Source organism: Mus musculus, chromosome 7, assembly GCF_000001635.26.
Source record: "Mus musculus strain C57BL/6J chromosome 7, GRCm38.p6 C57BL/6J".
Lineage (NCBI taxonomy): Eukaryota > Metazoa > Chordata > Mammalia > Rodentia > Muridae > Mus > Mus musculus.
Window position 1 is genome coordinate 81,694,724 of NC_000073.6, and position 12,756 is coordinate 81,707,479.

At 49.4% G+C, this 12,756-nt stretch overlaps 1 protein-coding gene across 2 annotated transcripts in view; it reads right to left on the reverse strand.

Moving 5' to 3' along the window:
• The window catches only part of Homer2 (homer scaffolding protein 2), a 106,445-nt gene extending 94,243 nt beyond the window's left edge, over positions 1-12,202 (reverse strand). For both annotated transcript variants that reach the window (NM_001164086.1, NM_011983.2), the window contains exon 1: positions 12,036-12,202. In NM_001164086.1, coding sequence (NP_001157558.1) covers positions 12,036-12,040 — 5 coding nt within the window. In that variant the 5' untranslated portion in view covers positions 12,041-12,202. The remainder of the gene's footprint in view (positions 1-12,035) is intronic.
• Positions 12,203-12,756: the final 554 nt, after the last annotated feature.

Here is a 12,756-nt window from a genome sequence, read left to right on the forward strand (position 1 = left end):
TTCTCCACAGAGTGCAACTGCTATTGTCTGGGAACTAGTAAAGATCTTGTCATAGCCCTTCAATATTACTCAGCTCACACATATGCACAGGGGGTGGTGGGGCAAACAGAGATATTGATTGGATGATTGGATGGATGGATGGATAGATGGGTGGATGGATGGTGGGGGATTGGATGGATAGATGGTGGGTGGGGGGATAGATGGATGGACGTGTGGATGGGGGATGAATGGATGGATGGTGGGGGAATGGATGGATGGATGAGTGGGTGGGTGGATAGATGGATGAACAGGTGGGTGGGTGGATGGAAGGATGGATGGATAGATGGGAGGACAATCTGCAGGAGTCACTTCTCTTCTTTCTTCAGGTGAGTTCAGGTGAGTTTCAGGGATTAAACTCAGGTTGTCAGACTTGCCATCCAGCGCCTTCATCTCCTTTTCTTCAGTCTCGTCACTCCTGGGTCCCGGCCATTTTCCACAGTCACACCTGATTTGGACCTGGCCTACTTCTTTCTCCAGCCCCAGCCTGGGCTCCTTTCTTTCCCTGCCTAGATCCTGCCATGATGGTCTGATGTCAGTTTTTCAAGCATCCAGGATAGCTCTCTCCACTCTTGGTCTGTAAACCTGCTTCTCTTTCTACCCAGGACACTTTGCTTGCTACCTCACATACAGTGGCTGCTTCAGGGGTGCATCTCCTACACATATGTTCTGAAGTTGGTCAGCCTTCAAGTCTTTCCCCCTGGGGGCCAACTTGCAGAGATTTTGCTGGTGGATTCATTTATAGGATTTATTTGGGGGGTGAGGGGCTGCTCACAAGAGCAAGCAAAGTCTGTCTCACTCCCTAAAACACAAATTCCAGATAGATAGAAGTCATATTTGTTTTACATACCACTGTTTCCGTGTTGAAATAGTATTCTGGACATGGTAGATTAAAACACATTAAGATTTTATCTTCATCTATCTCCTTTTTTTGATGTGATATTAGAAAACATAATTACCAAGATGGCCATAATGTTTCTATTAGACAGTACTGGCTTGGTTAGCAGGGGTGCTATCATTCCTGATTATGGCACTGGGGACACAGCTTCAAATGATAATGAAATGTTTGATGTGATGAACATTGCAGAGGAGCACAGAGTGTGGCAGGGTACAGAGAGGACGGGAAGGTTGGGCTAGGTGAAACATACTGGAAACGTCAAATTAACGAGGCTGGAGTCATGAGTCATCACTGCTTGTCCAGATGCCGCCCAAGCAGCTCATGTCAAGAACCCACATGAATGCAGGTTTGAAGGCCATCATCGGTGGGACAGAGGATGTCTCAACATGGTCGGCCAGGCCACTGTGGATGTCACGCGACCTAGATAGTTCTGTCTGCTCACAACTCAACACTCCCCATCCCCACTCTCTCTCCCAGGCCCAAGAACTGGCATTGCTGGAAGAAACAGGGGTTTGTTAAAGTATTGTTTCTCTGGTGTCTGAGTGGGCTGAGGGACAGCAACGTGGGGAAACCACTAGTCCATCTTCCATGGGCCACACGCGAAGTCACATATGATAGGGAGGCAGCAGACACATCACAGCCACCCCCACACCGTTTCCCGTCTCGGCTAACCCTTCAGGTCTGTGCACTGACGTTCACTCCCTCTAGGAGATTATCCGCTCCTGTGGAGCAAGGAAAGCCACTTCTCACAGAGGTTAATAAACTTACAGATCTCATTACTCAGAGAGGTCATGCTGGGGAGAATCTTAATGCATTTTTTTAAAAAGAGAAAGTCTGGAAGAATATTAAGGGGACAATGCTACTGTGTGGTACAAGGGCGGAGAGGTGAGCCATAGAATGAAGCCCCTTGCTCACATGGGGTCCCCTACCTATGGATGGCAAGACTCTCAGAATCTGCTCAGAGTGACCACTGTCACTGACCATGGAACCCAGGGCTACCTGCCTCTGCTCCCACACTTAGATCTTTTGAAATGTTGGCAAGTTGCTTCGCTGTAGTCACCTTTAAAATAAGCTTCTTGATTCTTCAAGAGACATCTGAAGGCTGGTGATAACTCTGTGTTTATTTCAGCTAATTCTCTGCCCCAATCCACCACAGCAGCTGGCCAGCTCATTCCCTTTCTTCTTGATCTAGCCCCTAGCTCCTAGATAATCCTTGGTTTACACTGAAAGGGAACAGTCATCAGGTCCCCCCCCCTCCCTCCCATCTCATCCCACTGAGTACCCTCTAGCCTCAAACACACTGTGTGTCACCTGTTGAATGGCTCAGATGGTCAGGGAGTGGTTAGTCCTTCTGTCAGAGTGAGGCCTGACCTGGGCAGTGTGTTGGTTTAGACAGAAGATGGCTGTGGAAGACAAGGGTGGAAGGCAGACATGTGTGATCCTCAGACTTCAGTCTGCGGCAGTGAGGGGAGAGCTTCCATTTTGTAGGAAAGAATGAATATCTTAGGGAAATTATTTTAGAGCCCATGATGGAAGGTGGCATAGAGAGTTAAGGGGTTAAGAAGAAAGGCCTTACACAGCGGTTCTCAGCCTTCCTACTCCTACTGCTACAACCCTTTAATACAGTTCTAGGTGTTGTGGTGACCCCCCCCCCCGATATGCTACTTCATAACTATAATTTTGTTACTGCTATGAATTGTAATGTAAATATCCATTTTTCCATAGTTTGAGGTGACCCCTAAGAAACGCTGAGGACCGCTGCCTTAATGAAAGAGCCACAGTCCAGGCAAGAAATGAAGGAAGCAGAAAGAGAAGAGGGCAGATGTAGTGTAGATGATGTCGTGTGAGTCTGGGAATGGAGCCAAGGCCTCCTCCAGGAGTGCACAACAGACCTGCGCATGGGAATCTCCCTGGGGTTGGGTGGGGTCTTCCTTATGTGCTTGCTTAGCTTGGACACACGTAAGCTCATTGGATGAGATGGTGGGGTTTGCGCTCATTTCATTCTTGAAGGCGTCCTCACTGTCACTGTTGAATCTGAGAGATTCAGCAACCTGTCCCAGCTCTTACCCAGGAAGGGGCTGGGGATTGGCATACTTCAGCTCCATTGACAGCCTCGCAGGGCAAACTGGCCAGCTGGGGAGACCGTCCACCTGGAGGAGGCCGAGACCACTTCTTCACACCATATGAACGAAGTACACCTTCGCCAACAGCTTCTTGCCCTGCCCCTTGGAACAATCCTGGAACAGGCTGCAACCCTCCCCCCTCCCCCCAGGACCTTCTCAGTTACTCTTCTCTCCCAGGACAACAGAAGTCAAAGCAACTTTCTTTTCTCCACTTATCTGAACAACTCCAATTAAACACTTTCCCAATTAAAGATCTCAGAAGGGCTCCGAAGCAGTGTTCCTCACTAATTGGGTCCCTATGGACTGCCCTACCCCATGACCCAGACAGGATACCTCAGAGCTACCAAGGGGCTGGCTGGGCTCAGCTCCTCTCTCATGGGATACAGACTCACACTTCCAGGAAGGGCAAACAGCAGCGCCTGCCTGAGCCCGTCTCCCAGCAGAGAGGGATGCGAGCTCCTTCAGCCAGGAGGCACTCAGGTACCACAGGGTTTCCTCAGCCAGAGAGTCCATGTTCTCTCATTCTCTGAGGAATAAGAAGAAGACTATCAGGTTTGTGAATAAAAATGTTGTTGAAAAAAAAATCTCTTTAGTCTTTGACAAATGTCTAAATGTGTTCCCCACAAGAGTATTTTTATTCTAACAAGCTAATTTGAAATATAATTTAAATAATTTCTACCAGAATGATACCATATGACTAACAGCACCTCGGTGGCAGAAGATCTGGAGACTTCATAGTGCTTTCAAAGAGGCTTCCATCCTGCCTCGTCCCACACAGAACACACCTCGCTCGCTCGCTCGCTCGCTCGCTGGGAGACGCATGCATAATGCCAACTTTCACCTCCAAACTTATAAATATGCCTGGGAGTGCCCGCACCCAACACCTAGAAGATGCAGGAACACAGCAGAGCAGCGCTTATGAGGCCAGGGAGTCAAAAACAACACATGGCGCTTTCTGCTCCAGCTCCTCACCGCACATCTCTCTGTTCAATCCATTAAGCAAAATGTAACTCTGAAGCCCTATGAGGTCAGGGACCATGCCCCAGGGACTCTGGTGTTCTGAGAACCCTTTTCTCCATTGTAAACACACTGTGTGGTGCTCTTTGCTTTACATTTGACAAAGCAGAAGGAAGTTCTTTTCTTGTCAAAGGATAAGTTTCTATGCCCACCCGACTAGCCAAGGAGAAGTCGTCCTCTGGAAGTTGGAAATGGTCCAAGCTGAGGAGCCACTGTTGAATTTACCTGTTTATTCTTGTGTACGCATGCGTGTTCTATGATACTGGAGATGGTACCCTGGGATGTGGAGATGGTACCCTGGCCTTGAGCATCCTTGGCGAGTATTCTATCACTGCGCTACATCCCAGCCCTGGTGCTTGTTTTTTATGTTTAAAAAACTGTCTTATACCTAAAGCAAGGAATATAATGTCCCCCTGCATGTGCACCCTGTCAGTCCTCTCCTCAGGGGAATTTTCTTTGAAGAGAGAGGAAGGACAACGGTTCTTTGAAGCACAAAGAGGATTTCTAAATGGGACACAGGTGCTTTTGCTCCCAAAGAACTATCCTGTCTGAGTCTTAAAGCAGAATTACTTTGCCCCATATATCTAAACGACGAAGAACAGTGAGTGGGTCTCCGTCCACCACCCACCCTTAGCAACGATGACAGACACGTCCTTAATGTTCTCTCCACGGTTCACTAAGAAGCAGTGACTCACCCAAAATTACACAGGCTCCCCAAATTACTCAACGCTAATTGTGATCTTGGGCTCTTCTGCCATTCTTTTTTTCCCTGGTAATTCATTTAAAGCCAACAACTGCCTTAAGGAACTGTTGGAAAGACATTTTTAAAATACTCTGCCTTGCTCTTAGCAGGTTTACAAAAAAATGTATCAGATTTGGCAAAATGACAACTTAGAATTAGGTGTAGATTTAAATGATGGCGTATTTTTATAATTATTGGCAGAAGAAGATGTCCACTCAAGACTTTTTTTTTTTTTGGTTGTAAAAGTTATGTTAGAAAACAGATATGCAGAATGATTTCATCTTGTTAAAAATATATTTCCCTTTGTAGATATACATCTAGACACATCGTCACATACACACGAAGAGTCTGCAAAGGCTGGTAACCAACTGCTGGCGAAGGTTATCCCTGAGACATGGGATGTAAAGTCATTTTCACTTCCTTCTTCGTTCTTACTCCTTGATACGAAAATACAATATCTTTATAATTAGAACAAGAAGCAGAGCTATCTTCATTTTGTTGACAAACAAGAACAAAAAACAAATAGTAGATGAGAACGGGTGGAGGGAGCACAAGGACCACGAGGATGGGGCTGTAGAGCTGTCAGCGGCTGTGGAGGTGGCCCGTGGGACAGTGCTGCTGCAGGGGCAATGAGGACCTGAGTTCAGATCCCAAGACCCACATAAAAGCTGGATGTAGTGAGTGTCTACAATGTGCCTGGGGAGATGGGTGGATCCCAGGGGTCCACTGGCCAACCAAGCTAACTGCAATGGTGAGGTCTGGATTTAGTAAGACACTGTCTCAAACCACAAGAGACAGCCAAACAGCCAGACACACAAACACACACACACACACACACACACACACACACACACACACACAAAGACTGAGCTAGGAAGAACACAATGAATGAGCTCTGGGGCGAGGGTGCCAAGAGTGACCACACATTTGACTGAGGCATTACAGAAGAGCATGGTAATGTCCACACCACTGAGCCCTCAGAAAAGCAAATCATCTGCCCTGCTCCAAGCCCTTCTGCAGGGGATTGTACACAAGCTACAGATGGGACCTCAACCCAGTCCTAATTACCCTCAAGGTTAAGAACGGCAAGAGGCTTCCAGCATGCATGATGGTATTTCCCAAAATAGAAGTGACTCCAGACACTTGGTCCAGCCCCTGCTACCTGCTGACTCTTCACCTCTTCATCACTCTTCCTCTCGCCTTGATCGACCCCTGGACTTCTTCACTGATTGATAACATGCTGGGCATGCCCCTGTCTCAGAGCCTTTGCACTTGCTGTCGACTCCACCAAGAATACTCGTCCCTCTGCTCCCTCTGGGGCTTGCTTTGCTTCCGTTGGGTCTGTAAGCCCCCTTCTCAACGAGGCCTTCCTACTGGTTATTTAGAATCTCTTCTGCCACAGCATCTTTGAACCCATTCCCTTACTTTTGAGGGTGTCTAATAAGCGGGATTTTATAAATAAAACAAAAACAACCCAAAGAATATTTGTCCATACCTGATTACTTATTTGGCTGATATCTATGCATTTGGCATCTAGTTCCTTCCAAACTCTCTGCCTTTTCCCAATACAGATACTGAAGGAGATTGCTATTTAAATGAACTAGAGTCTTTTGGTACCTCTCCAGCGAGACATATTCCCCAATTTCCCCAAATGTATGGACCCCCCCATCACCTTTATACCCTTCAACCACAACATTTTGTTTACTCTCACAGCAGTTAAGCACAAAGCAAGCACCAGCATACGTGGCTTGTCTCCTTTTTAATATATATAAAACCCCACAAAAGCAGGAATTAACTAGTGGCTCTGCTCATCTCTGGGTCCCCAACAGCACTGGACAGATGTCTCACAGATGAAGGGTTCAAACTAAGTTTAGTGAAGTTGAACAACAACAAACAAACAAAAAACAAACAAAAAAAAACAAACAAACAAAACACTGGGCCAGGAGAAAGTAAGCTTATTTTAAAGCATCTTTAAATTTAGTTTTATGCAATGGATGTTTTGTCTGCATGTGCATCTACACACCAGTGTGTGCCTGGTGCCCACAGGGGCTAGAAGAGGCCGGTTGATCCCCCAGGGCTGACGAATGTGAGCCACCATGTGGGCACTAGGAATTAAACCTGTGTTCTCTGGAAGAGCAGCCGGGGCTCTTAACCAGTGAGCTGACTCCCCAGTCCCTGACGGACTCTATGGTAACTCAGAACCCAACGTAAAGGTCCATAACTTGTCAAAGAGCACAGTGTGGTTCCGAGGTGGGAAAGCACATCCGAAGAGTTAAGCAGTATAGATCACAGACGAGAGGCAGCCAGCCGGATCCAGTGACAGTGGCATCCGTCCACTGCGAGTAACCCGTGGCTGAACAAAGCAAGCAAGTGCGAAATGCAGGCGGCCAGTGAAACAGTAGACCTTATTTGTGAACACCGACAAAAATCAGCTAAAGTTGCAACAGCCAATAGGCTGCCTTTTCTGTTGGCCTTTTATAGATGGCAAGATGATTTATAGATCGGTGACAGCACCTGGCCTGAAAAATTAACTCACATCACAATAAAAACCAAATGGCTTAGCATTAAAACAAAACTGCATCCAAACCATCCCTCTCTCTTGGCCCTGTGACTCCCCACTTAAGGAAATCATATAGAAGGTCCAAAAAACATCACCCTTTTCCTCCTGGCACCTGAGCAAGGCTCCCACCATGCAGATAGTAACCCAATCAGAAAATATGTATGGCAGGCCTGTGAGGAAACTGTGCCACGAGTTGGGGTGCAATGGTGAAAAGGTGGGTCCCATCTTCCTGGAATAGTTAAGGATGATGGAGTATAAACAAGTCAACAAAGCCCAGGTAATCACAGCTGTGCTATGGCAAGGGCCTGCAGTCTACACAGGCGGGGCTCTGAGAGTCCTGGGAAGCAGTCCTCTTGGGGTGGTGGCCGGAAAGACTGATCCTGATGTCAGTGTATGAAGGAGGGCAGAAGATGTCTGCAAAGCCAGGGTACAAGGATTTCAGGCATCCAAGGCCCCAGGAATATGGATGAACACATTCCCAGTACTGCAGAGAATTCTATCAGATAGTGCTGAGCTAGGATGTGCTCTTGTACTGATGTAGAAAGGAAGAAAGTGGACCTTAGGAAAGGTGGGGAGAGGTGGGACGAAGGGGTCCTCCATAAAGGAGGCCAGGAATCTTCAGAATGTGGTAGGTGGCCCTGCAGAGTGACTGGTGACACTGGAGATAAGGTAGAAAGAAGCCCGAGCCTTTGTCCCATGAAGAGTGTTGAGACAGGAGAGTGACAAGATCTGATTTGCAATCTTAAAAGCTAGTCACTTGGCTCCTAGGAAAAGACTAGACTGGCAGTAACCCAGTGTGGAAGCTGGGGGTGGGTTGAAAAGTTTATTTTTCCAAGAGGAAGGCAGTGATGGGCAGGACTAGAGCCAGCACTGTGGTTACTGTGTGGAGTGAGCATGCTCCAGACCTATTTGAGAAGTAGAACTCACAGGGCCAATGACAGCCTAGATATGGGATTGGGGAGGCGGGAGGGGGTGGAGGTGGGTAGGGAGGTGGGGAGAACCAGGTATGACTCTTGGCAAATTATCAGAAGGGCAGTGGGGCCACTGACTGGGTGGGATGACAGAGGGAAGGTGAACTCCGGCAGCAACAGCAAGAACCCCAGAGATGGACGAACTAGAAGCACAGGCCTTTCTCAGAAATAAAAATGTAGGGTTGATGATATATAGGCAGTGATGTTTAAAGCCCTGTTGGTGATGAGGGTAAGTTGAGGAATTGGATAACATGACCTGGAAAAAGAGTGGTGACCCAGAAAGGGGACCAGGAGCAGCTCCTGAGCATAGCCACCACTGGGAGTCAGACAATGGAGCAACCAGTGGGAACACTGAGCCTCAGAACCAAGGGAAAGGAAAGGCAGATGGGTGTGATGTCAGAGGAGCTGAGAGGGGCTAAGAGGGGAGCTCGCAAGGAGAAGGGCAGGCCTCCAGTGAGGAACACCGAGGAGGGGTGGGAGAAGAGAGGGGCTGGCATCTAGAAGCTACTATGCTGGGGTGAAGGCAGAGGCCAGACTAGAGTATGGAGGACAAATGCACTATCTGTGAGATGTTGTCAGAGGGACAAGGAGATGGACCAGAAGCAGGACAGGTATGCAGGATCAGGAAGCGGAACAGCCACTAGCTACACGCTGCTACTCAAGTCACACCCTGAGTCACAGTAGGTGCATTAAAGTGCCCCGTAGCCTCAAGTGGCTGATAACTGACCTTAAGGCTACAGCACATTCCCAGTGCTGCAGAGAGTTCTATGGGACAGTGCCGAGCTAGAGTGTGCTTCTGACCTGATGCTGAGGGGAAGATAAGAAAGAAAGAAAGCAATCTTCCCAGAAGGTGAAAGGGTCTGGGCAGAGTCTACATCAGTAGAGAGCTGTCGGGCCATCAACAAACAGGCAGGAAAGAGTAACAGCTAATATATCCGACTTTGGCTACTTTGTGGGTTCTTCTTTCTTCCATCCTTCTCCATTCTTTTTCCACCTTTCAACCTCCTAACACTAGATAGGAGAGAAAAAAGGATGGAGGGGAAAGCGGGTAACATTATTGTTAGACTATTTCCTAATGGTTAGGGACATCAAGTTCCTTGGGGGCAAGTTTGATCTTCACCACCAGAATATCTAATTTCCTCTTGATGTTTCTTCTTTGCACATGACTACTTAACAACCTGCTACCAACCAACAACCCACACCCTCTTGGGGCTCTAGCATTTATACCCTCTGAAAAGTCCCCAAAATGCCAATAGTCAGACAATCGCAGAGACTATCTACTGCAGGCAAAATCACACCCCTGCCAGAGGACAAGGCAAATCACAATCAGCTGCTGTGGACAGTCTGAAGGAGCCCCGTATCCCACACCTGGGATTAAAACGAAAACATTCTTACAATATTTCTGTGTTTTGTAAAGAAACCAAAATTCTTACTATAAGCTTCCTTCTTGCTGTAGGAAGGGCAGGAAGATGGAGGGAGAGGTTCCTTTGGTCTGTAACTGCCACTTGGTCCAAGAAAGAGGAGCCAGAAGCATGGACAAAAAGGGCGAGCAACATCTGAAAGGAGCCAGTTGAAAACAGCTGCCTCAGGGAGGGAACGGGAGCAAACACTGGAGATAGCACATACTTAATGCAGAACACTTCGCAGAAGGAAAAGGGCAGTAGACACCTAAGGGGGAATAGAGCCTCACCAAAGAAAGGAAACCACTCAGGCAGTTGGTTTTTATTTCCTTAAACCCATGTCTCATCTGTCTACACTGCAGAGCCCTGAGGAGGTCTGACAAAACTCTAGCCAGGTCTGCCACAGGCTGCTTCTTGTTGGTGCTTCCCTCCCATGCTCATCCTGTACAACTCCCAGAAAGGATGGCAGTGGTTCTATCTTTTATTAAAATGGCTCCCTCCATCCACCTCCTCCGTCTAAACTATTTATCCAGCCTTTAGCCCCATCTCAGTTTATAACCATGGCTTGTACAGTCACATAAACTACAGAAGAAAATATATGGTAAAATGGCAGGGAGAGGTAAGAGCTACAAACCAGCCATTCGCTACAAGAAGTGAGTAATACCCATTTATTGAGTGATGTTAAAATGACATGAAAGACATGTGCTGCGTTTAAACAAAATGCCCAAGCTACTCCTCCCTGCTTTTACACAAACAAAAATTATTTTCTGGAATTTTCTTTGAGCTTTTATGAGTAAATGTTTTCATTCCCACAGACCTATTTTAACCCCAGAGTTTCAGTATTTGTTTCTGATTTGCAAGTAGGCTCACTGGTTTTGTGTCACCCGAGGGGGAGGGGCAGAGGAAGAGTTAAAATCACCAGGTCCTTTTACCTTCCACGTGTGCCAACTCCTTCCCAAAGCTTTTGTTTTTTAACTATGAAACCTGAGCGTCTCAAAGATTCCTTCTGCTCAAAGATGAGTTCTTTCATATCTGCTGAGAGATGGCTGAAAATGTTACAAAAATCTGCCTTCTGGGTAGGATGACTGTCTATCTCTGGCCTCCCAGTCGTCCAACATAAGTCTCTTGGATAGGCATCAATATTCCTAAGCAAACTTCCGATGGGCCCTCTGTCCCCCTTGTTCCATCTTGGCGTCCACAGCCATCTGCTCTCCTACCCGGAGCTCTACCTTGCTTGCCTCTGCTCCCTCCAAAACTCTACCAGCTCCACGGAGAAAGCCACTCCTGAGGCTTGTCTGGAGCTAAGCACAGTAAAGCCACTGCCCCATAGGGGCTGGTGGGGCCACCAGGGCGATCATGACTCTTCCCATGGCACCCATCCCCAAAGGGAAGCTAGTTCTCTAGACCACCTACACAGCAGAGGCCTCTGGGCCCCATGAAAGGCTGTTTGAAGAACACTGGGCTCAGCAGCAGAAGACAGACCTCTGATGTCCTTAACCATCCTCATGGCCAGTCAGGCAGTGGCCTAGCTTCTGCCGGTGAGCAACCACACACTAAGTATTCCCCTTTTACAAATGTATCAGCTGTTCAAGCTGGGAGAAGTCTCCCAACTAAACCGGCCTCAGTTTCCTCTTGTGGAGAGCAAGCACACAAACCATATCTCGCATAGAGACTGAAACACCATGAGTGTGCGCTCACATCGGCGAGCAGATGTAAAGAGTTACTGTGTTATTAGCACAGTGGCTCCTGACTCACAGCGCCTACTGCTCGGAGAGACGCCGAAGAGAAATCAATCCTGCTTTTAAAATTACTTTATATACTCAGGAGCATTAGTCACTTCAACTGAGTGCTCCAACTTCCCTCCCAAGCATCTGGAGCCTCACCTAGGTGCCTAACAGATTGTCGCATCTCAACGCTGCCTACAAGTCCACTATTCCTACGCTGAAGGGTTATTATTGGGTGTGTTTCCTTTCCAGGAAAACTTCGATTTCTATGTCGCTGGCTGTAAATGCAGCCGTGAAGAAAGGCAAACTGCTTTTCACACTCACAAACCCAGGCCCTGGAGTTGCTCGCGCTAGGGGCAAGGAGACCGCGGAATGGCCGAGGCGCCGAGACCAGCCCGGGTGCGGGTCCCCGCCAGGTGTCTCCGCGCCCGGCTGGCTGAGACGGGAAGGGCCGTGGGCTCCAGGCGCAAAGTCCGCGCCCAGGCCGGGGGCGCCCCGAGCTCCCGCCGCAGCACGCGACCGGCGGCCCGTAGCCCCTCGCGGGCGCTCCGCGAGCTCACTCACCCCATCTCCGGCGCTGCTCGTGCGGCCGCTCCGACGGGGCCCCTGGCGTTCGCTCTCCGCCCGCTCGGCAGCTGCTCCCCGCGCGGCACATGCGGCGGCCCGAGTGCGCCCGGCTCAGCCCCGGCGCCGTTCCATTCCGCCGGCTGCGCGGCTGCTCTGCCGGTGTCGGGGCCGCCGCCAGGCGCGGGCGGGCGGGAGGGCGGGGGCTGGGCGGCCGGGGGCTGGGCGGCCGCGCTCGGGCGGAGCCGCCGGTCCCTCCCGCCCGCTCCTTACGTAACCTCGTGGCCCCCGGGCCGCCGCCGCCCGCCTGGAGCTGGGGGCGCGGCAGCGTGTGCAGCGTCCCCCGCGCTGCCGCGCAGTCGCCGCTTCTTCCAGCAGCCCCCTCCTCTCCTGTGTCGACCCCGCACCCGCGCGCCCTGCCAAGCTTGGCGCCGCGCCTCGGACGGGATGTCCCACCTGCTGGACTTGAAGTCGCAGCTGGCAGGGACTTTTTGGCCACCTTTAGTTTGCAGATGAGGGAACCGAAGCCCCCCAGGGAGGAGAAATGATGTGACCAAGGTCACAGTCTCAGATTAGATCTCACGTCTCCAGAGTCTGAGATGGGCAGGACCACGATTTGCTCCCCACCCCATTTAATGCCCACCTTCGTCTTCCTGCCCACCTGTCTGGCTGAGTGGCCTTAAAATCCTGGAGGGTAAGATGGCAAGGAGGATTCTGTAGC